Raw genomic sequence first — 25411 nt, forward strand, 5'->3', positions numbered from 1 at the left:
CTTTCAAGTTCCACCCAACCTGTACAACACTTTTAGCAAACTAATCTACAGCAACCACAACACAATTTTGCAGTTTTAATTTGTTGACAGTTCACATTAGTTTGGAACAGAGGTGTAGCTATAAGGGGTGCGGTGGGGTACATATTTTCCCTGGCGCCAAAATAAGGCTTACAAATGCCAAAATACGACTGCTTCTTCTTTAAATGCGATCTTCTATTAAAATTTCAATTGTTTTTTCCGTATAAAGTATGATATTGGTATATTGTGTTAATGTAATATAAAATGTGATTAAACATAGGGGAGGGCGCCAATTGTATAGTTTACCCCCGGGGCAAAATACCCTGGCTACGTATCTGGTTTGGAATTACTTTCGCTTTTTGCTTCCGCCAACCATCGAATTTTTAAAAATTGTTGAAGTAACTAACTGCTACCAGTTACTGCAGCAATAGTCTCGTGGTTGTTTTAAAATAACAGCACAACGGTAGTTTAAAATAAATCGATTTCTATCTCATACTGTGGTTATTCTAATAAACTAAAAAATTGCATACCAAAAGGTGACCTAGACTAGGAAAAGTAGAAAGTAGCATAGGTTTTAAAAAATGAAACATTCACACATATGTGTGTTAATAGCTGAGATCTAGCCCTTCGAAGCTGCTTTTTTTACGATGGCATTGGTGTACTAGGTTTTAAAAAAATTCTAAATATTATGTAAAGTCAATAAAATTATTACCTGCCTTAATGAGGTAAACATTTATCGCGTTTATTCGACTGAATTTTAAAAGTTATTTTGAAAACGCAAGTAACACACCTCCGGAACGTTGCGCCACACCTGACATGGTCTCGCGGCGCATTGCTTAGACCAGTGCTCTTCAACCTTTTTTTGGTTTGGTGAACCCTTAAAATTGTTATGACGAACTCATGAACCCTGTTTACTTCAAAGGTAAACTGAGGTAAAATACGTTATGAAAAATCATTATGCATATCAATATCATCATGTCAATTAATCCGAGCTGAGCTGCCGAAGTTTTATATACTGTCGGTGAGAGTTTGATTGGGGCTGCAGGCTGCTTGCGAGCACTATTGCATGTCATCAAACAGCCAAATATTAATGGTTCATTAAAAGTTTTTGATGTACCCCTGTATATACCTTTTCGTACTGGTGCACCCCATACATATTTTGATACACCTTAGGGTGCACCGTGCACATCGGTTAAAGTGCACTGGCTTAGACGACGACCTGTTAAACTTTGATTGTCTTTTGCCAAATACGCAGTGGTCGTTACTCGCTAGCCATTGTTATGAAACTTTTGCCAAGACTTTTCATTCATAATTTAGCTTCGTTAAGGATTCGGAAACAGTTCTTTATTTACTCTTCAGCTTAACTAGACTGGCCCAGTTACCCAGAACCCATAAACTATTTCGCGCTTATAAACTGTAGAAATAATCACAAAAAATAAAATATTTATAAACCAATCACGGAGCAAAGGCATGAGGCGAAACCCATGTGTCCGTTCGTCCAACAGTCAGCGCAAACAGGTGTATAGTAAATCGCGAACTTTAAAAGATAAAACTACTAAATTTAGATTCCGGTGTGATTCTTATTTTTCTCCGCTTGTGATTCTTATTTTTTCTCTCAAAAAACATTATGGAAGACCTTCGCAGACCTTTCGGCAGTGTCCTCGGTTTTTGAACTTCAATTTGATAAAACAATACTTGAGTAAAGTTTAGACACTCTTTACGACTTCAGAAAAAAGTTTTTCAAATCATGGAATGCAACAATATAAGCAGTGTTTTAACACAGAGTGTGCGGACTATTTTGAATCCGGGCGGACTATTTGAAATCCGTGTAGTTTTTGTTTATATAGGGATGTCCGATTTATTCCGACAGCGATATCCGATATTTTGGACAAAAGTTTGGACGCAATCCGATCTATAACAACTATAGGTTTTAAATATTTAGCGTTAAGACGTTTAGTTACCGCATAGTTAACTTACACTATTTATTGTTTTTTTACCGCTAAAATATCATGGCTAAAATTTGTGTAATAATTTAGTAGAGGACTATACCCTATGGCTATAGGATAGCACTAGTACCGATATTATCACTTGGCATACGGTATCAAAACCATTTAATTTCATATTCAATTTTCGAAAAAAAAATCGGTTTGGGAAAATGATTAAACGGCCGTGTGTTGTCCTTAACTGGCATACATAACAGCCCTGTAAAAAGTTGTCACCAGTACAGAAAAACTCAGGGAACAAAACTCTTTGGTAAATATTTATGATATTAGACGGTCAGTTAGAATATTTTATTCCTATTACTAAATATTTATGATATTTTATTCCTATTACTAGAGTTCGTTGTATTGAATTTTACCTTTTTATTAAAAAATAGCTCAACTAACCGGGTATTACTCAAACGTTTTCATTTATAAATTAGTATGTATTTCATAATCAACCTGAAATACTTGGAAAACTTGAAGGTTCCAACAATTAAACGACATAAGTATTATTATGATAGGGCCTTTACCTCTTCATTCATACGATTTGTAGTTTTAATGACTATATACGTGGACTATCTGAAGAAATTAACCAAATTTCTTAAGGTTGACGTTGAATAGTGTAAGCGGTTAGAATGTTCCGTTGATGCGTTTCAAGTTACTGTTCTCCCGTCGATCTGTATTTGTAATGTTACTCTAATTTGTTCTTACTGGGTCCAAGTTTACCAAATAACGCTCAAAACTGTTTTCCAATACCACTACTGCTTTTAGGGATTTCTGGCAACAACTATAGACTTTTAACGTGTTTTAATGTGTAACAAGCGATATCAAGTGTGTGAAACAAAATTCAAACATACAGAAAGAAGTCCTAATGGGATTTACGTTGCTTTTTATGCAGTGCAGTAAAGTTTTGACAGTGTTTGCGATACTTGATCTTGCGCGACACCTTGCGACATTTTCTAAGCGAGTACTTCTTGACTGGCCTCCACGCACACACGAACGAGTTCGGGTCTTTCATGCAGTCCTTAAATCCGCCTTTCAACAGTTTCTTTTTGGACTTTCGGTCGCATTTTTTCCAGCTTTTCGGGCAGCCCTTACGCCAGAATTTTTTTATTGCCGCTTTCTTCGCTTTCCTGGACAGTTTTTTCGATATTTTGGACAATTTGGGTTTGTCATTTTTGTTAACAATCGTTGCTACGGAAGGAGTGGTGATTGCTTGGGTATTGGCGCTGATTGAACTTCGCAACGCTGTAAAACATAAAACGCATTACCTAGCTGTACCAGAGACTATAAGTAATACAAATTATAAACACATGTTCTGTTGGCCATTACTTTAGGGAGGTTTTTTTTATTACTACTTTTGATTAAACGTTGTGTTTTAGAGTTTTAAGAAAGTAACTATCGCTTCTACACTTGCCTCTTGAACAATCTTGCTCATCAGAACCATCCCGGCAAATTGGGTAACCGTCGCAGATATCGCTGATACCGTAGCAAATGTAAGGCTCGTCTGTACAAGGAGTTTCCCCATTTTTACATTGAGAAGTAAGTTGCTAGAAGAAAATATGCATAGAGTGTAAATTCGTTATTGATAAGTAAACATACGGACCGTATAAAAAATAAGTGCGATTGACTTACCGGCAAGTTGAAAAAAGTATTTGTACCGTCGACAGCGTAAATAAAACATACAACAGACTTATTATATGGCCTGCACCTAAATTAGGGTTGCCATATGTGAGGATTTCCCGGACATGTCAGGGAATTCAGTGTTAAATCAAATCTGTTTAAATGTCCGGGATTTGACCGTACTGTATGAAGTATATCGACAATACATTCACGATACTGAAAACGATAATTGTAACTACTAAATTTAGTTTACCTTTGTTCTGTTTGATAAATAGCTTTGTATTTTCAGGACGCAAGTTTTGCGTGCAATGCCATGTATTGTTACGTCACAACAGACAATGTTTAACACCTTTTAGGTGTTACCAACTATGGAACTGCATATAAACTCCAATTGGAGCCACGGCTACACCTACTGTTGAAACAAACTTGGTTTAAATATGAGGTGTGCGAAACTAATTATGTCTTAGCCCGTTTTACTGAAATTGGATTAGCCCGATAGCGCCGTGTCTCAAGGCACCTTTGAAAATGAAATTATGGTCAACATTGTGAAATTATGGTCAAGGTTGTCGATTTTGTTCACACCTGGCAATTTTCTTCGTCCGACTTATCACCGGCGCCACATTCCGCTACAAAGTTACAAACTTGAATGTGAGCCAGACATTGATCAGAGTACTTGCATCGAAAATCGCACGAAACTACGTCACCTATACGCACACAAGAGATGAAAAGTTCATGTTAACAATTAACGTATCTCTATAAAATGGACACACAAACTTCAATAGTTACGGGCAATGTGCGCTATAATACTTTACTTAAACTAATCTTACATAAACTATAAGCTTTTGAAGGCTGCCGACCTTCTTTATAAATGCTACAACAAACGAATAAAGCCAAGAACACACATGGCTTAAAAAGCCTTCCTGACAATTATTGTATTTACAGGTTATGCGATAAAGGCTATTCATGGACTCACCACACATTTCTACACTTTCGTCAGATTGATCGTAGCAGTCAAAGGTACGGTCGCAAACCTGCTTCATCGCAATCTTGTACGACTGATCCTTGCAAGACCACATCTGCTGCTCCACCAAATGCGGTTCTGCATGATCTACAAAAAAAGAGACTAGAAAAATAAAAAAACATGTCAGTTGTAGGCAATAACAGAACGCTATTCAGCGTAAAATACAAAAACTTAGCAGAACTTTATAATTGTACAAAAAAAAATTGGCGGGGCGCTATTAATTAAAAAATTATAATAAAACTTTACAAAAACATTACCATCAGCTTGTACTCCAGTTGTGGTCAGCGTTAACAAAAACAAAACACTAAAAGCATAAACGTAAGCGCCCATTTCGGCAAAGAAAACAAAAGAAAATTAGCAGTTCGTTTAACTTCCAGTATAGCACACTGTATTCAATGTGAAACCTGAAACGGACTGTTCGTCTTACATCCCAGAATAGGAATTTCAAGTCGTAAAAAAAGCGCGCGAGGCTTGCAAAATTAGTTAATGAATCCTTGCATTCCTCAGGCAAGACGGTGCATTTATTACAACGCCTAGGGAAACAACGAGAGCCTATAGCGTTTTGGTAAAGTTGCTGTCAATTATACAATTATCAGGCCTTCGTTTTTTTTCCAAAAAAACATCATTTATTGCGTGTAGGTTCTTTAAGTGTTCATGTAAACTCCAATTGAAATTTATTGAAAAAAAAGGAAAATTTAATAAAAGCTTTTCTAAAATAAAAATAAAATATTATATATATTTTGACATATATTTTCATGCTAGAAAACAGTGTAGATTGCTTGTGGAAAGCAACAAACAAAGGAATAAAAGTAAACAGTAAATATATTTTATAGGATGATATATTTGGTTTTGGTTCAAAATATTACCGTTAGGTAGGGTTAACATATTTTTGGGCTTACAATCGGGACGCTTCCAAGCAGTCACAAAATCCATTATTTTTCGTCATCACTTATATATATATAACGTCATATAAAGACGTCGTAGCGTGAACGTTACCAAACATGTAACTTAAAGAGGCCGTTTGTTGCCAGTTAAATTGTATCAAAATAGAACTAAATGTATAGCCTACACCGAAAGCCATCGCAGACTAACCGAATCTGTCGATCAATAATGCAAGCAAGGCAGGCTAAAAGACAAACAAACTGCAGGGAGGTTTGAACTCACGACCTGTCATACCAGGACCGTCGCTCTACCAACTGAGCTACACAGACTCAAGGAGGAGCGAGTCGAGAAACAACCACATTTAATAAACGTGTAGGCTATATCTTATAAAGAGCAATGGACAAGAAGCAATAAAACAATAATTGTTTGGTAATGTGCTTATTTTCCACAAAAATGGAAGCAATAATAGCTTTCGGCATTTGGGCTAATCCGATTTTAACAAAACAGACTAAGACAGGGTTTCCCAAACTTTTTTGGACCACGGACCACTATTTGTAAATCTGTTTTTTCGCGGAGCGCAATACAAAGCAAAAAATAAATACATCCAAATTTTATATATTTACAAAACTGAGAACATCAATGGGACGGATGGGATTGCTTCCCTCTGCTTAAATCATAAATTCAAAGCGCAACACGTAAGATTTACGACACTTGACAGCAAAAGCTTTCGAAATCAATAAGTTGTGAATAACTGCGGCAGTTTAATTATCTTTGAAAGCGTACATACTGTACAACAAGGGTCGGCAACATTTTTTTAGTCGCGGGCTAAAACCAAACTCAGAAAGGTCTCTACGGGCCGCAAAAAATGTTAACGAAAAATTATGTTATTAAAAAATAGAACAACTGTAAATCAGGCGGGCTTCGGATACGTTTTTGCACTGAACAACGCTTTTAGTTACTTTTAAGGAGGCAGTAGAGTAAAGTGTGTTGACGCAAAGCGGAAAAAAGGCGTTTGTTTGGTTAAAAATTCGAGTCCGCACGTCGTTATTCATATTTTTTTGGGGGTATACCGGCATTTCTTGCAAATTTTTATGACATTTTACAAATAAGAATTAAAATGTATGTCCAACATTTTTGAATACGTTTTCCGTTTGTACGCGAAGGCACTTGGCAGTCAGTCTTCCACAGCGCAAGAAGCGCTAATCTAGCTCAAATGACAGCCTCATAACGTAAATATACCTGATGTATAAAGTTAACGCAAAGCGCGAAAATTTTTCGCACTTACGTAGTTAAAATAGTCAAAAAGTATGAGAAATGTACTCGTGTCTAGTTTGTTAAAGAAGCTGCGGGTCGGATAAATTACATTCGCGGACCGCTGGTTGCCTACCCCTGCTGTACAACGTATATGTGCAACTTTTTAATTTCTTGTCATATCGCCACGCGGACCACCTATACAGTTGTCGCGGATAACCAATGGTCCGCGGACCACAGAAACCCTGGACTAAGACATACTAAAAACATTTTGCGCAAGGCAACAAAATTGCATTTCCATTGTATAATTGGCTAAAATTTTAGTTCGTTGGTGGCCATGGCTATACAGCATCAGCAAAGATAACGTACAACTCATTGAATAAATAGTTATTGTGGTGCTTAACTGTGTGAAAAGCATGAGGCTCGTCAGCAGTAACGTGTATCGTCTTCCTGTTGTGGCAAAATATTTCGTCAACTTAGCTGACCCTGAACCAGCTTTTACTGCTTTGCAATGGTTTTCAAAACTAAGATGTTATCATAGGCGTAGCCAGGGGGGGCACAGGGACCATGCTAAAATTTATAAATATTGTACTCTTAATAATTTGTTATGTAGCATTTATCTATGACAGTGGTTCTCAAACTTTTTCTAAAAAAATACGCAACGGTTCCCTAGCAATTTTTTCCATTGCTCGCGGTCCCCTTAAAAATACACACAAATAAACATAAAATAACACGTTTCACTTGCCGCCACCCCTGGAATTTCAAAATGCGATTATTAGTATTATTGATAAGTGTAATATATATTACGTATAACGGTTAAAAATATTGTACATTATCCATTGCCCCCAGTGGCGTATCCAGGGGGCGGGAGTTCTTACCCCCTTTTTGTAAGTGATATTATCGTTTTTTGTTCGTTTTGGTCATGGTTTAACAAACTGTTCGAAGCGGCGTACTTTTTAAGTAATTGGGTCACGCGTCTTAATTTAATGCGAAACCAAAATCGAGTGCAAAACGCCGTTTTTCGTCTTTCGTTTGGTCGACCGTAAACGCTGGATAGTTTTTCTCTTTCGTTATTTTTTTAGGTTTAGGTTGACTGATTAGCAAGTGTGTATTCGACAAATGACAACGCTAAGTCAAACCTTCTTTCTTTTTTTCTCGCTGAAAACGTCGAGTTATACGGAGTATGTTCCTCGCTGTTCGGTCTCTGTGCTAATATCCGATGTTGGTGTAACATCGCCATTTGTTTAACTGAAACAGATTTTTAAAAGGAGGTACAATGGTGACTGTCGTGCACGTTTTAATGTCTCCATTTTTAAGTAATGATGATTAACGCAAAATTTTGCTCTTTAAGCATACTCTAAGACCACGTGCTATAAGTGTGCAATGGACACAACTTATTTCCCCTCAACCGCAGCTTGTAATTTAGCTGACTTGGCACACAGCTCGGCACAGATGTTGCGCTAATCGCGGCATAATAACACCCGGAAAAAACAATCTCCGTTTAGTATTGCAGGTGGTGAACTTGTAATTTAGCGCTCGTTCCGTTCATGGAGCTTGAAATCTGCGCTGCTGATAGTCGAATTTTGTGTGATTCTACTACGATTAATCACACATATTTCACGGCCTTGGTTTGTTTTTTTGCCTAAAGTTAACGATTGCACAGTGTGATTTCGCAGCTGGCGCCTGACAGGATTGTCGACGACGCACGTGGTCGCTTTTGCTGGACGTATTTGGCTGTTTCTGATTAGTATTTTTTTATCACGTCTTGCAATCACCATTCTATGACGTTATAGTGTCACTGTTTTATGACGTCATTATTCATTAACGTCATACGGAAAATAGGGGAAAATTCAGGACCCCTCTTTTTGATTTTCTGGTTACGCCCCTGGTTGCCTCCCCCCTGGAAAATTTTCTGCGGGCGCCCCTGGTTGTAGTACAATACACGAATGCAAGTTCTCATTAAGCATTAAACAAAACGGCAATTTCCTTGGTATTCTCATTTGGTCCGCAACAGACTTCTTGTTGCTCTATTTTTCTACTGCTTTATAATTTTTTTCAGCGAACATACGCTCTTATCGTTTCAGACATGTTCTAAATTTTGCAATATCGACCAAGATATAAGGCCTTCAGCTACTAGTCCAGCTCCAATCGTCCATGTGTCCCAAATAGAGCGCTGTATTGTCGTTTTTGACGTAACAATGAAATTATTACCCGCAACGCAACAAACAATTTAAAAAAAATCCGGACATTTAAGCATATTTTGGCATTTCCCCCCAGACACAGTTTGAACACTAAACTTCCGGACATGTCCGGGGAAATCCGGACGTATGGCAACCCTAGTCTAGTTGATTTTTGTTAGGTGCTTCGCGGTCCCAGAAAATTGTCTCGCGGACCCCAAAAGGACCGCGGACCCCAGTTTGAGAACCACTAAACACTCTTCTTTCAACTCATTTTTGCCATTTTTGAAGCATAAATAACTTACAATTTCTCTTTGCCAATTTCTGCAGTAAAACAATAACGTAAATATTAGATTTAGATTTTAACACACTCGACTTGAACCTTTAAAATAGATAATGTTTATTTTAGCAAATAGCAATTAGTCTAATAAACAGCCATTTTGTCAGGTAAAATTTTGTGTGTTTGCCAAACAATTAGTTTCGGACACCTCTTACTCAACGCAAGTATGTTTTAACAGTTGGCGAAGCCGTTGGTCTAATTGGTTTTATCTGCAGTTTCATATTTGGTAAAAAACTATACAATTTGCCATTATTTAACCTGCAGTTTAAAAATGAATAAATATACTATTTTTCTAAAGCGAAAACAAAACGGTCGCGGGTGACGTAGCAATGAATAGCATTCAACGGACAAGTTATTTCCTGTGAATAAATCTATTACTAAAACAGTGGTTCTTATACTTTTTGTCACCGCACCCCCTTTGGTTATTGTCCTGTGCCTTGCGTCCCCCTTAGATATTAAAAAAATATTCATACTAAAACAAATTCGGTATTTTTCGATTACATATCAATGAGCAGCATGGGAATAGAAAAGTTATTCCTTTGTCGCGCGCAATGCGAAAAAAATTGCGTTTATTTGGTTTGTATTAGGTAAATTTTATCTGGGAGGCACACAAAAAAATTTACTCGTGCTCCATATATTGGCTTACATCAAGCTTTTTTTGACGTAAACCAATTAAACATTGCGTTAATCGTGTTTCAAAAGGTGTGATGACACACAATGCAAAGGCTTTATGCTGCAAATAACATTACAAATTGGCTAGGGTTCCTCTTTTTCCCGATTTTTTCACTCCCGGGAAACGGGATTGAAAAATAAAAATTCCCGGGAATCCCGGGAATCTTGGCGTAATTTTCGTGTCCTAATTACGTCATTATGATGTTTAAAATTACTTTATATTAGCTTTAAACATTTAATTAAGCTCATTTATATTCTGTAGTATTGCTTCTGCAATCTTACAAGACCTTTTCGTATTAAAAGCTGGACCCTTATTTGCTTTTATTTAGAAAACACGCGCATGCAGGGCGCATTTTTATCGGAAAAATAAATTTAATTAGGATAATCCCGGACATATAAGCGGATTTTGTAATTTCTTCCTGGCGCAGATTTCAACACTAAATTCCCTGACATGTTAGGGAAAGTCCTGACGTATGGCAACCAGAAGACCATGACAGGTGTGCCGCGACGTTCTCGGAGGTTTCGGAGTATAAATAAACAGCTATTATTTTCAGACTGCACACCAAAGTGGAAAGGGAGATTAAACGTATTATTAACATTTCGTGTTTAGTGAAATTAATCTTGTGTGCTGCTCCGAACAAAAAATTATGCAAAAAAGTATACTCAGCACAATTGGCAGGTCAGTTTTCGAATATGCTAGTAAAAGAATTACAAGGGTGTGAAACTTACAAAAGCAACAAAATAAGCAGCCAAATACGCAGTAATTTCGGTCTTTAGCTAATCTCTCTTTGGTTGTCTTATTTTCGGAAAGACCGTAAAATTGAAAAATCAAAATATAAAATAATGTAAAACATCAAATTTACGGCGCCTTCAGCGCGTTAATCATAATTAAAAACTTTTTCTCCGGACAGCCGAGGATATTTGCGTTTTTGTCTTTTGTCGATAAAATCATTAGTTTCGTAGGTGTGCAGACGTTTTTTAGCTCTGGTGTGCCGCAAGTGAAAAAAGGTTGCGGAGCACTGGGCTGTACGTATGTATGCATGTTTCATTAATCTAAAACTACGAGGCTCGTAATTTCGTCGATGTGACAACTTTGTCTTCATGTAGAAGGTTGCTCAACCTATAAATAAGAAGCGAACGGACCTACCCGATTAAGCTTACCATATTTTTACCTTGTCATACTTATTGCAATTACATAAAAATAACAATGCAGATATAAGCCGCTGCCACAATAAAGACGTTTTTTTTCTAGTTTCAGTTGTAGTTTATTGCTTTTCCACGAAAGCAAAATCTTCGTAGGCCTACTGAACGCATCTGTGGTTAAGCTATTTCTTCGGTCTTTGATCGAAGTTGTTGGCAAATAACTTGAAATTTCCGAATTCGTTGTGTGTTGTTAACCGGAGGATGTTAAAAGCGATATAGTTTTTAAACTTAACGGGTTTAGAGTTAAAATGGACAAGGATAAATAAATGTCGATTGTATTTCTTCCAACGAACTGCCAAGTCGCATCATTTACGTAAACTGTAGTAGACAAGTAACAAACTGCGCATTTCAGCTGCCAACAATTTTATTAATAAAGTATATATAGAATATGTCACATTTCCTGATGATGATGGGCGAGGACAGCAGAACGCGCAGGTTGAAAGCACAAACAGTATTTCACACGTGATATTGCGTGTGGCGTACTAAGGGGAAAGGGTGTAAAGCGAATTTTTACTCACGTGCAATCAAAATATATTCGCTCGAGATATTGGAAGTTAGAACACTGGGCAACAAAAAAGGTTTAGAATGACACGTTGTCAACCGATTTGGAATCGCTAAATAACAAAAAAGGGCAACTTACAAGTCTCGACGGAAAGATTACCTTTGTTCTATTTGCTGCCTTATAGTTCATTTTTAGTTAGCCACGCACTGCTTTCGTACCAAGGCAAACACGGCGAAAAATACGGTGGTGGGTATAAACGAACACTCGGGTATGTTAGACGGTGCTGAGAGGTCCGGTTCAGCTCAAAGCTTCCGTATTTGCACATGTGTGCAACAAGTTGGGAACGATTTTTTATAATACTGCAGCGTAGGGACAGTCACGATTTTCGTGTGAGGCGGAAAATAGAAAACGTTGACTAGTTGGAGAAGCAAATGCAAGATGGCGTTAACACTGCTTGGAGAAGTGTTTCTGAATTGACGAGTTCGTTAAGTAAGGAGCCGACAGCAAAAAAAAATCGGAAAAATACTTTTGGGTGGCAGAATCATCACTACATAGCTTTTAAAGCAAACGGAGAATGAATTCTCATGTACTTGATCGACTTATTACCGACCAGGGCTGATGAAAGGCTGTACACTTCCACAAACAGAATTCGAAACCCTGCGTTTTGCAACCGCTTTACTGCATTAAGAGGGTTTAAATTGTTTGCTTATCCCTAAAACATTAATTTAAAAACACAATAAAATCGATTACATTTCTCATCTTTTTTATTGACCTCCGGTCACCCCATTCAAGACCTGACACCTTGATAGTTTTGTCATTCGGTTCCGCCTTACATTGCGGTTACGTTTACAATTCATTTACGAAACAAAATAATTGGAATAAAATTACTTTCGAAATCTTCATAGGCAAAGCCTGATTATTTTAAATAGGCGTTGTGCAACCAATGGTACAAAACGTGCATGTCTTAAATAGGTCGAAATAATTGGCAATTTTGAAATAATTCGCAATTTACAGCCGTGTAGGTATTAGTCAATGTATGGAGTTACTTACATTTTTGTTTGTCTTATATGGAAAGAGTAGGATACTTTGTTGTCGGGTATCCGAAGCTCTTACTTTTACATTGCGTCGCACATAGGCCTAAGAAGTCACGAGGGATATTTTAAACCAAGCCTAAAATTAACCTTGTAACCGTAAGGAGAAAAACACCTTTTGAACACGTGGCGCAGGTGGATTGCGACATAAAAATCACATGCGTAGATATGGTGCCAGGTGGGTGGAGAATATCGATTAGTACAACGTCGAGAAGAACGACTATCGGCAAAAGGTAAAAAGAGATTTTGAAAGAGGGCCGGACATGTTCGCGAATCAATACGCCGCAAAGCAATCGACAGGGGAAATCGCTTAAAGGCTTCCTTTCTCACACACGAAGAAATATACATTGGATTGCACGTGGGGCGCGTGTATAGCGAGCCGAGGCTGGCAAGAAAGTTACGTAATACGTTCGGTCAGTCGACCGTGGCTCGGCACATCGGGGAAGCGCTTAATGGGCGACTCGATTCAATAAATAGGATTGCTCTTTCAACTTTACGAGAACGGCCGACGCGAAAGGCTGCAGAATTCGAAAGCGCTGCTTAAAGTAACAATTCGAGTAACTAGGTTCAATTAGGATCGCTATTAGGCGTAATCGATTTTTCGCTGGGCGGCGACGTCAAATGTTGACACACAGCCGTGACGTCATATATCGATAGGCATACCACATCGTATATCGATTCAACAGCGCTATACGGCCGAAAGAGCATTTGTTAATACGGCGGTTCGAGTTTAACTGGTGACATCATACCCATGGGCTGGTAACGCGGTTTTAACTGGCCTCTTTTCGTCATAGTCGCTGGATTTTGCGATAACACTGTCATTTCACGACATGCACAGTAGCCGTAACTGCAAAGGCGAAGATCCAGCTCCCTCTCCGAGATATAAGTCCACCACAGAAGCGGTCATTTCGCGATCAGGCTCTCCGTCTCCAATTTATTGGGGTGCAAAGACGGTGGCCCGGTGGCGCGTCGCTGCTGGCAGGTGCCGACCGGCGGTTCGCCAACACCAAGAGCTGGCTCGAACTCGTGATGCTCGAACCTTCCCACAATCGAGGATACGTGACCGGCGGCGGGCAGGCGTTCGTACTTGGGCATGCCAACCATGAGCTGGCGGGCGGCCGGGGTGCTGCGGGGCCGCGTCCGGGACCTGGCCGGTGATGACGCGCTTTGTTTTGTAGTTTGGACCTCGCCGATCAACGTGACGTCAGCGGGCTTCTGAAGCGTGACGGAGGCCAGCGATTGGTGGAGCGTTGTGTCGTAATGCACAGTGGTGCGCATCGTGGCCTCGTAGCCACTGTCGGTGGGCGAAGGGGCTTGCTGCTGATGTTGTAGGTCGTTGTAGCGGAGTAGGTCTTGTTCTAGAGCCTGCGCTTGGCGGTCGGTCTCGCGTAGTGCGTCTTCTAGTTCTTTGCTCGCCTGCGGTAAGAGTAAGGGACTTGGTATGACGCGGCGCATGAGTACGGCAATCAATTACAAAAAAAAGTTGGCTAGATCGACAAAATAATTTTAAAGGTTAAGCACTACCCGAATGACACTATTCAAAAAATTACCTCTTAGGAATTAGATTTTTTTAAGTGCGGGAAACCCAGTATTTTGAAACAAGTGTCTTACTTCCAATATAAGTGTTATCTTTAAGATTAAAAAACATAAAATTTAAAGACGCGCACTCGTTATCGAAGCCCTTAATCTCCAAGAAAAAATATGGGTCACGCCGAAAGCGCCATACGATGGCTAATCACACCTGTTCGTTAGTAACGCCGACGTTGTTGCAATTGTTCGAGTTGAAACTGGCGGCGGGCGGCAAGAGCAGGTTGTTCAGGTTGTCGTAGTCGCCGTTTGCGTTCGTCGAGCCGACTTGCCGATGGTTTGCCCTTTCGGCACGACCGTTTGCTAAACGCGACGATTCCAGATAGGGCTGCTCGCGAGCGCTGTTGCTATTGTTCTCCGAGAGCGAGTGACGCGATGAGGTCGGTCGCTCGGCTATGACGTCATCTAGCGACTCGCTTACGTCATCAGTGGGAAAGCGCGCCGGCCCGAGCGAGTGACGCGCTTTGTCGGCCGACAGGAGCTTATCTTGGGCGTCCGAGGTGTCCATGTCGCTCTCCGGGGCGACGGAGTAGCTTTGACTTTCCTGGAGAGGAGCGGAGTAACTCGTCCGAGGAGCAGAAGAGAAGGAGGAGCGGATCTCGCTCTTTGGAGCGGCGGAGAAAGATCGTCGATCGTCTGTGGAGGTGCGAGGCTGCTCGTCGATGGAGTTGGTGAGTCTTTCCTTGCCTGAGTAAGACGCGCGATCTTCGGCCTCCGACGACGAGGAAAGGTCCAGGCGGTTGTTCAACGAACTCATCGAGCCGTGACGCTTTTCGCCTGTGACGCAACATTCCAAGTGTTGACATTTGAAACAGACTGGAAGCGCTGTTTTGATTAACTTTGGTGTATATATGTAATGATTTGTAACTAATTAAAAGGTGTATTGTTGTGAAGGGCATTGTGGAAAACAAAACTATAAAAATCTATGATAAAAAAATGCATTTCTTGAAAAATATATTAAAAATATCAATAGGTTTTAAGGTCAGTTAGTTAAACCAGGCGTGCACAACCTGTGGCCGCATTTCGGCCGTTGGTCGACACAAAGTGTTTTAAATGCGCAATTTGGAATTTTGAAACACGTATAAAATAAGGCAGGGTTTCTATGTTATAGGCGTGGCAGACATCAGCCTTTAAATGCTGGTCATTAGAAACAGGTCTTTTTTAGAATAATTGTTTTATGACGTCACGTTAGGACTTACCTTTCTATCTGACGTCATCTCTATAAAAAGTCTACCGGCGGCCGTGAGAGAAATTAAGACTGCCAATGCAGCCGTCAACAGCTAAAAGGTTGTGCACCCCTTAGTTAAACGATTATTTCCCCTATCACTTTGGGGACATTTCAGATGATACAGACATACAGTTATTATTTCCAACATTATTCATGGAAACAAGTTGTAGTGCTGTTTTTTAAAACTTTCAATAGTGATACATTCTTCCCCAACAGTGTTTAATTTGATTTTATAGTAAATATTTTCAGCCTATATTACGGGGTAAACCGCCTAAGCGAAACATGCGCAAAAACTTCATAGTGGCATTCGGTCGTCGCGTCTGTTCAGTAAACACATATGAAACCGGGCTGCGCACCTGCAATAAAGAAGGGTCGCAGAACAGACTCGGACAATGAGATGCTGGATCGCTTGCTGCGCAGCTCGGCGTTGTTGTCGTTGGGATCGTCGGTGATACTCAGACTCCAGTTGTCATCCGCCGCTCTGCAAGCCGCGGTCAGACTCGATTGGGATTGCTCTTTAGAGGCCAACTGCAAGTGAAACGCCGCCAATGGATAGATGGGAGGATGAATGGGGTACGGGTCGGGCGGTGGTAGACGGAGTCGTTGAATTATTTAAGAGCATATATCGGATTAAACGTACGTGTGTATTGCGTTGCGTTGCATTGGATTAGCGCTATATGTCTGTTGGAATGCGTTGAAAGGCAATGAGGTGTTGTTTACCTGTTACGCTATGCACATATGGACAACGACAATTTTATAAACTTGTACATTTTGAAAAAAAACAGCAACAACTTTTCCATTCTGAATCGATAGATGTCATGTCGTACTATAATAATTTTATAAAATTGTGCTTGGGTGCTAAAAATCTATAGCGTCAGATAAAAAAGATACTTGATAGGAATTTACGCATATTACAGCAATACTTAGCCATGCATTGTTTGGTATTGCGACAGGTAGTTTTGTAATATATTGAAACTTCACAACTAACAATTCGCATAGTCATTATGCAACAACCGCTTTTATTCGAGGAACAGTGAAAATGAAAGCAGGCATTACGCATACACGAAAAGACAGCGCGTCGCGTCGCAATTTTAACCTGAAATACTACAACGAAGTAAAATGACATCATAGCTGGGTGGTTACGCCTCATGTCACGCTCCTGCAATGAGAATAATGCTGCTGTCGCGCAAACCTAATTGGCCTAATGTACGACATCGATACAACGCAATATAAGGAGCTAGATCAGTGATTCTCAACCGCGGCTCTCAACTGAACATTTTGCGGCTCTCTAACCGAGCGAAAAATTAGTTAGAAGTAGCAGAATTGCAACAAAGTAAGTAAGAGAAATCAAGAATTAATGAATTGTATCAGCAAGGATCCCTAGTACGAAGTACTAATGTTACCGGGTACTTCCACCCGGCTCTTTAAAATAATTTTGTGGTATGTTACGTCACAATATATTTAGTCCTGATCGACAAGCTATGGCAAACACTGTTAATTAGTTAGCCTAGGCTAGCGTAATGTATATTTGTTGTTTTCTAGTTGCTTTCTTAATATTTTTTAATTATATGCCTACTGTTGTTTTTTATGCGGTTCCTTGCAAACCTTAGGTTTGAAATGCGGCTCTTGCTCTAAAAAAGGTTGAGAATCACTGAGCTAGATGCACCTTCGACAAATTTACAATGGCTTGTGAGGTCTTACCAGTGGCGCTTGATGACCTTCAGCAGGAACTGCCGTGACCTTGGCGCGAAATCGGCTGGGATCGAATTCCTACGAAAACAAAAAAAGTCCTTCGATCAGTGGTAGTGTCTTCGAACGCTGACGAGCTACGGACTCAACGGTTCTTACGCATACTCGGGACGCCAAGGGACCCACCTGTGGCAACGTCATTCTGTGGCGTTGAGTGATTTTTGTGCTTTGCGCCTTGTTGCTGAAGTAGCCTACTGACGCAATGCCTATCTAGATTACGTTCAATTTTGAAAATGTAATCCCCCAAAGAGCCATAAAACTAGACGGAGATTACAATCAATATTTTAGGGTCAACATAATTTGTTTATTTCGTAAGCTGTATACAGTGTACAACTGTACATACATTAAAATAACGTTAGCCAGGGCACTGTGTAACCCAATTATAGTCATCACCATTGACCTTATAGCTTGTTTTAGGTTATGACTAAGTTATTTATTTGTAAAATAAAAATAATCTCAGAATCTGTTTTTAAGGGCGTCCAAATAGAGTTTTTTTTTTACATTCAATGTATATCTATGTCATAAAAACGATATCTGTTAATGACACACTTTCTTGAACTTTAAAAGCAACAATCGCAATCGCACGATATTTTTACTGTTTTTAACAATACGGCAGTAACGGGGTTTAAAAACAAAAAATAGTTTGCCACAAAACAGTTAACTTGCCTTTCGGCTCGACGTCCTTCGATCGAGGTTGAGAATTTGCACTTCGGCGTCGCCGTTCAATCTTTCCGTCTCCGAGAATTCGGAATGTCGCTGCGACCTTTGCACGCGAAAAATTAAATCAATAGTTTATGGGGTAGAAGTTGCAATTACGGGCACAAGTCCGAAGGACGGCGTAATATAAACTAGCGTAAAATGAACCAACTTTATGGCACAAAATTCAGCTGAATGTGGTCAGTACGATCAATATTTCTGTGTCGAGATCAGTTTCATTGAAAGTCAATATTGCATATTATTTTTTTTTAATTTAGGCTAGTGTACGTTTTGATGCAAGAAAATATACCGGCTGTTTAAATGTTGTAGTCTCGCTACATTGGTAACTCAAACAAGCGATGTGTCTATTAAAAAAAATCCCACTATAATCTTAGAGAACAATTAATATAACTCTTCACATTTGAGCCTATCTAGTGGCAAAGGAAATCCGGAGCAGAAGCACAGGAAAGACGAGAGCAATTTCCTCCACAGTAACCGGCCAAATTTAACCGCCTTTTAATTGAATTAGGCCATGCGACAAACAATGGAACGAGTAAATTTACTTGGATTCCAAGAGGGTGGGTGTACATGGTCACATTGAAAACGTTATAAAGGGTAGGCGCACTCTCTTTCAAATGGTCGGAAGGACGCTGATATAATTTCAGAGAGGCTGCTTTTACAAATGGAAGCATTTTTAAACAAACCACAATTAACCACTGTAACGGTTTTACACCAATTTTGTTACTAATTGTAGAACTTTTGACAGAACCCCATAGGCCTAAATTTAAAAACAAACATGCCTTAAGATTGCGACGGTCAAACTTAGTGGTCCTGCGGGGTTTACGCGACCAAATGCAATGCATGGTTTAGAAAAGCGAACAGAATACGAAAATTACGAAAGCGGTGGCGTCCTTTTATCTGGCGATGCTTTCCAACACGGAGGAGCTAGAACGTTTACAACCCAGGCGCACTTGAGGGCCGCAAAAACGAATGTTAACCTCATGGGACCACCTCCAGGAAAAAACAGCAGCTACATTAGGCTACAATAAATACTTTTTCTGTGCACAATGCTTTTCAAGCGCATGAATATGGATACCAGATATGTCTTCTGAAATCCATGAATTTTGTACTTTTGCTAAATTAGTTTTTTGAGCAGTGCCACAACAGTCGGTTTTAGACTTAATTTCTAATTTTTGTATGTATTAAATATTTAGGGTTAAATTAGTTTTTGATTTAAACGTCCAGCCAGCAAACTTCTAACTTTTTTCATACCGCAAATATGATAACACAAAAGGAAAGCAAAAATGATTACTTCCTTATCGAAATGTCAAGTAATGCAGACAGTAGAAACACTAATTAGCCTACACTACTGTTTTCGGACAGGATATTTCGAATCAAAAACGATAACTTGTTTAACAATTTTTTTAGCTAGATATGTCACTGTATGATTACCTTCTGTTTGGCGCAGCGGACGCGTAGGGGTTGGCGGGCTTGGGAGGAGGGGCTTCGGTGTCCGGCGACAGGCCGTCGAGCGCAATATCCTCAAACGAATCTTCCTGCGTAGGATGTAGGGAAAACGCGATTAAGACATCGCAATATAGAAAGCGGTGCGGCGATCAACAACTTGCTATCAAATGTCGGTTTATCGGGGAACTTTCAAAGGATTCGGATTTTGATATTTTATCACTGATTTTGACATCTTTATGTTGCCTAGCATTTATAACAGGCTGGTGTTCTGAAAATGTTAAAACCCTATTTTAGGAATATTTTTATGTGTGAATGCAATAACTTTTGATTCTACGTGTTTATCTGCATATGTTGTTATTTTCGAATTGGTACAATTACTTTCAAATGTTAAATTTGTTCCTGGTAAAAAAAGACTTAAAAAAAATTGTGTTTTATTGAAAAGCCAACTTCTGTGTGATATGATCTAGTTTTTAGAGTGTGCTGACTGCTCATAGAGCCGGGACAATAATTAGTAGCTGCGTTATATATATAAAAAAAAACACTTATTAAATCAGTAATCTGTCAAGCTTTGATACTTAATTAGGCGATTTTAAGGTGGTTTCTGGTTTGACAAACCTTTATCATGGCGACTGTCTGCGAATGTCCATTTTCATTTACTTTTACCACCACCATGTTGGCTGACAATGCTTCTTTTTTGGACTTCTGCCCATTAGTGAAGTAAACAGAGATGTCTTCGCCCTTATACTTTATGTATCTGTAGAAAAAACACAACCTTAAAGCCAACTTAAATATACAATTTTAACTAAGTTGTACCAGAATTAGCAGAAGTATTACTTTTCATACAAATGACCTGATGTTAATTTTAAAACATCCTTAACTGAAAACAGGTAAAATAAATCGTTGGATTTCCTAATTCACCAATGGCAAGTTGTTTTTAAACAGATATAAACCGAAAATTGATATTCAATTTGACATATAAATATCCATGAGGGATCATGACAGGCTAAGTGAATTCACAGTCGATGATGTCAAAATGTTGAAAATGGTGTAATGGTTCATCAAAATATACCCTCAAAACAAGCAGAAGCGATATTGAGAGGGAATTATTGCAATTGATATTATGGAGTGCAGGGGAAGCTAAATTAGCACAAAACAAATACACTAGACCAGGGGTGGGCAAACTGCGGCTTTCCGGTATGTTTTTTGTGGCTCTTCTAGTTGAATCGTAAAATTCCAAAAAATTGTAAAGTCTACCAAGAGAACCATTATAAACGTTTCTCTCTTTTTCTTTTCTTTATTTAGGCCAGCATTTCGTTTACGACTTAACACTAGACATAGAGTCCAAAGAGTTGCATGGTTAACAAACGACTGATATTAAATAAATATTTTGCGTGTGATGTTGCTATTACCGGCATTATTATTGTGTTGATTAATTATTACTGTTTTATTGCAATTCTGTTATTATTGCGGCTGATCTTGCATTATTTACCATTTTTGTATTGAAATATTTTAGTGGCCCTCTGGTACTTGTATTTTCTGCAAATGGCTCTTCCATTGAATACATTTGCCCACCCCTGCACTAGACAATTAATTAAAATGCACGGCACTGTTGGTTTTGATATATATATTTTTTTGGTAATGCAACAAAACATATTATCAAATCGACCATACAAGCATTTGCAGTGAAGAAAATTTTATCATACCTTGGTTTTTCTGATAAACAAAAGGTGGTGGAACAGTTGGTAAAGCAGCCGTCGTCGAAGGGATTGACACCATTTCGAAACTTTCCAGTCACCTGCCAACACACAGGACGTGATCAATACAGCAACTTCAAAGAGCAACAGAGACCAACAGCAGCTGAGCGAAGTCAGCAGGAAGTACCATTGCCAGCGCACAGTTATCAAGAAAACTATCAATCTGGTAACTGATCATTACATGTATAAAAAACAAGATAATATTTTAAAAAAAAAATCAAAATTATTATAATTGGGATTCCGTGATAGTTTTAAAATGCAGTCCCTAGAGTGTATTATAATTGACTTTCTTTCAATATTTTACAAAAAAAACTATAGATTTTTTAAATTGAGAAAATTTACATGTGACATTATACAAATAATAAATTTTCTTTGCTCCAAAATCAAGTGCAGTGAGTGAAGTTTTTTTTTCAATATACTTTATGGTGCAATACATAAAGAGCTTTGATTATAAACCGTTTTAATCTGTAGACACCATAGGGATGGTAACACTTTTTCTTTCTCATGTATAATTTAGGCACCTGTTCATTTGTAGTTCTTCCCCTGGCAACCAGCGTTATATGAAACACAGTTAAACCAAAAACGGGAATGAAAAGTAGTGAAACAATCACCAAAATGAAGATTCTGGAAAAAAGAATAATAATGAGGATACATCATACAACTATCCATGTCCCCCAGAGTTATTGCTTTAATTACACAAAATTGGCTTTTTAACAAAGGGGAAAGATAACTTAACTCTTATAATGTAGAATTATGCTCACTATAATTACTTTTAAATGCTTATTAGCAAAACCTTCAAATATACCTTTAAATTTGTCAAATGAAAAACATCAGCAGAATGCTGATTAACATGACTCAAAAATGTCAACGAATCTAGCACTACCATTACGTAACCGCCTAAGAATAAATTTCTCTTGGTGTCAACGGATCAATATAAAAACACTTACGAAATGCCGATGTGGGGGTCGTCGGTTGGGGCTGGTGAGGCACTAGAAGAATTCCTTATGACAAACCATAGGGTAACAATGAGTGTGTTAATCATGTGTACCGAGAGGGTTGTGAGAAAAGTAAAAAAATAACGATAGTTCCGTCCACCAATACAATTATTTACCCAGGGACAGTGGTGGTCAAATTTCTGCAAAACAAAGGATAAAAGCAACTAATTTATTTTAGGCAATATATGACACAAAATGAAATTACAAACATAAAAATAAATCACATTTACAGTTCTGAGTTATGCTCAAAGATTTATAGTGTAAAATAAAACCACTAAGACAGATAACAATGCTACTTACACTAGGCTATGCTTGATTTATGGCATGAACATAAACATTGTCTTGGTTCACCTATTATAAATACCTGTATGCAGTTGTTGCAGGCACTACAGTGAGAGACCCTGGGTGGGCGATAAAACTTACAGGTGCTACACCATTTCATTCGTACTGTAACATTATGAATTAAAGCCGGTATGTGCACTGGAGCACGAAAATCATCTTCGTCGTCTTCTGGCTCCGAGCCTTGAAAATGTTTACATATTTGTTTGCATTGTTTTTATAAAATCAGTAGAATAGCAAGCAACATTAAAGAGTGTTCTCTGATATTTAAGGAAGCATAATCATCCCAAAAGTTTGTTAATGTAATGCATATATAACTTTATACTTTAATAACCTTAGAATTTCTTTTTAGACTAATTAAATTCCCATTTTCTTTTAGTAAATGTATTAATTATTGTTTCAGGCTACTCTTTTGCCTGATGTGAAACAATAAGTGTTTCACTGTAGAGTTTTTTATTTTTGTGCAAACCATATTTACTAATTGTATTGAAGAGAGTTCTTATACATTTTACTTACGTTTTCCATAAACACCAGGGTCTTTTAGTCCAGCCATTACAAAGTTTATAAGCACATAAGCATAAATTACTGCAACATAAGCAATCAAAACAGGAGATACCTCCATTACCATCTTCTTACCCCTGAAAAAGCACATAACATATGTAAGCAAGAGATATGGTATTAGGAGAGTTTATAGCCAGCATTTAAATCAAATTATGACTATATGGACTGATAATATATTTGTTTTTGCTTAACAAAGGTTTGGGTTTGTCAGAGAAGGAATATAAAAGCCCATACAGATACGGGTAAACTTTTAAACATTTGGAATATTTCTTTGTTATTTTCAACATCTATATTTCAAAGTTGATAAAATAATAATATCATCATTTTATTTATTGTTAACATTTGGATCTAAGCCAGTTCCAACACTGCTAGTTGTTTATCTGTTATTCATATTATGAGATCCAAACAGAACACCAAAGAGTATAAAAAAGATCTTAAACAACTTTATTCAAACAGGGGGAAAAAACTATAGCTATGCAAAATGCATTATCAGTAAACTGCAAACCTAACAAACCCCCCATGTGAAATTTGTTGCACAACCTGAAATATCCTATATGGATTTCAACGAGGAAATTTGGGTAAACAAAATAGGAGCTACATCAATATTCAGCATATTATAACATCCACTAAGAAGTAATTCTCAGGGATCTTCCATTTTTCTATTTTTTATGTGACCTACTTGTTGCGTGACCTTATTATTTCTTTGCGACTCCTTGCTTTAAGCATAGTGATTTCATTTATTATAGCGGTTCTTTCCTTTCTTTATTTAGTATTCAGTTTACACCAAGAATGTACTGTATATTAATTCTGGTTTTGGTATTTAATACTTTTGTGACTAATTTTTGCTTTTCTTTTTGTATTTTCGTTGTGTTTGCAGTTTTTAAGCAGAACTGATAATGCATCTTGCATAACTAAATAGCATTCTGCTCTATAACAATAAAGTTGTTTTAGTCCATTTTTATACCCTTGGTGTTTCTGTTTGGATCTATATTTGAAACATTCAAAACGTTACCTACTTCTATATGGGCTTAGACAATCCTACTGCATTTACGTAAAATCTCCAACCATTATGCTCCAAAATTTGTGTTTGTGTTTACAGAAAGTAGGTCTAAACAAATTTAAAGGACAAACAAGAACAAAATAAATGACTTAAACAATTACTTACGGAAAAGCAAAAAACAAAGCTGGTATTCCAACTAAAAGGGAAGAGGCAAGGGTGACAGGAAAGTACTTCTTGATGTTAACTTTTCCCATGATTTTCGGTTGTATTTTGGACAATGCATAGGTTTTCAAAAATAAATAATTATGATACTATCATTATATTGTTAAAGAATTTGCCTAATTAAAGAACAATAAAAACGAAAACACATTAAGTTAAAAGTGTGCAAACTGCATAAGGGATGTGTGTTATACCTGATAGTCAGATGTGGGGCGCTGGTCTAGAATTCTACCAGTTTTGTCCAGGGGTTTCTATTGCTAACTTTGTTTGGGGTAGGGTTGGTGAAGTGTTATTCTTTTATGCATTCTCCATATTTATTTTTCCATGCATTCTTATTTTTGACAACTCATTTTGTAAATTAAAAAGTGGTAGGTTTCTAGATCAGCGCCAGAAATAGCTGTTAGATTGGTAAACATATATATTCTAAATATATATTAATAAACTAATAGGATTGACAAATGCCCAACTGGTGCTACACACTTAAGAATAAATGAACTTAAAATAACTAAGAAAATTCTGAAAATAACTAAGAAATTAAGAAAGAATGTAAACAATACAAAGTATTTTAGTATATTCAAGAATCATGATAAAATAAGTACTGTCCTGTTGGAGACATGCCAATTATTAAGCCGTAGCATATGGGTGAACCTCGTGCTTTAATTGTTTATCGCTTAAGTTAAGTAGTTAAAAAACAACAACTCTATTTTACTGTCAAAGACTTAAATGACAGAGGCTCTTGGTAAATGTTCTGCCGTGTAAAAAAAACTAAAATTCAAAGTCATCAGAAAATCAGAATTATCACTACTTTTACTGAATTGCACTTAAAGTGCATTATCTACAACCTTCACATTTTTGTTATTGTTGCCTATGAACAATAATAATAACATTTCCGCAACGCAAATCTTTTCAACCAACGTGTCACATACGAAAAATGACCTGGCGTCGGGCAAAGACCATCAAGCTTCCTGAAAAACTTTTATACAGCACAAATTAAGCAGTGAAACCGAAAAGAAAAACGTGCACTTTATCAAAAACAACATTAAACGCTTCGCAT

The 25411-nt window shown here is 38.0% G+C and overlaps 2 protein-coding genes across 2 annotated transcripts; both read right to left on the bottom strand.

The window, feature by feature from the left end:
• Positions 1 to 2868: 2868 nt before the first annotated feature.
• On the bottom strand, positions 2869 to 5577 carry LOC146147962 (uncharacterized). Its single transcript, XM_083387971.1, has 5 exons — positions 5544 to 5577; positions 4597 to 4731; positions 4206 to 4327; positions 3418 to 3550; positions 2869 to 3248 (listed from the first exon to the last, which is right to left on the bottom strand). Exons 1-5 carry the CDS (start codon positions 5575 to 5577, stop codon positions 2869 to 2871), a joined length of 804 nt encoding a protein of 267 aa, XP_083244097.1.
• A 5950-nt stretch (positions 5578 to 11527) lies between these two features.
• LOC146147963 (uncharacterized) lies at positions 11528 to 24438 on the bottom strand. The gene is made up of 13 exons (XM_083387403.1): positions 24304 to 24438; positions 23094 to 23215; positions 22603 to 22760; positions 22191 to 22378; positions 21765 to 21867; positions 21193 to 21284; positions 20105 to 20243; positions 19475 to 19578; positions 17993 to 18089; positions 17279 to 17347; positions 15934 to 16105; positions 14504 to 15126; positions 11528 to 14178 (listed from the first exon to the last, which is right to left on the bottom strand). Exons 1-13 carry the CDS (start codon positions 24390 to 24392, stop codon positions 13666 to 13668), a joined length of 2469 nt encoding a protein of 822 aa, XP_083243529.1. The 5' UTR covers positions 24393 to 24438; the 3' UTR covers positions 11528 to 13665.
• Positions 24439 to 25411: the final 973 nt, after the last annotated feature.

This window comes from Ascidiella aspersa, chromosome 4 (genome assembly GCF_963924565.1).
Source record: "Ascidiella aspersa chromosome 4, kaAscAspe10.2, whole genome shotgun sequence".
Classification (NCBI taxonomy): Eukaryota; Metazoa; Chordata; class Ascidiacea; order Phlebobranchia; family Ascidiidae; genus Ascidiella; species Ascidiella aspersa.

What these genes read in the sequence shown, in the direction of transcription:
- LOC146147962 (XM_083387971.1), bottom strand. Translation starts at nt 5,577, where the DNA reads ATGGATTTTGTGACTGCTTGGAAGCGTCCCGATT. An exon ending in TGCTTGGAAGCGTCCCGATT is followed by an intron (nt 4,732 to 5,543) that starts GTAAGCCCAAAA and finishes CTTTTTTTGTAG; the next exon opens with ATCATGCAGAACCGCATTTG. An exon ending in CGAAAGTGTAGAAATGTGTG is followed by an intron (nt 4,328 to 4,596) that starts GTGAGTCCATGA and finishes GTGTGCGTATAG; the next exon opens with GTGACGTAGTTTCGTGCGAT.
- LOC146147963 (XM_083387403.1), bottom strand. Translation starts at nt 24,392, where the DNA reads ATGGGAAAAGTTAACATCAAGAAGTACTTTCCTGTCACCCTTGCCTCT. An exon ending in TCCGCTGCGCCAAACAGAAG is followed by an intron (nt 18,090 to 19,474) that starts GTAATCATACAG and finishes TCGCGTGCAAAG; the next exon opens with GTCGCAGCGACATTCCGAAT. An exon ending in GCGACCCTTCTTTATTGCAG is followed by an intron (nt 15,127 to 15,933) that starts GTGCGCAGCCCG and finishes GTTGCGTCACAG; the next exon opens with GCGAAAAGCGTCACGGCTCG.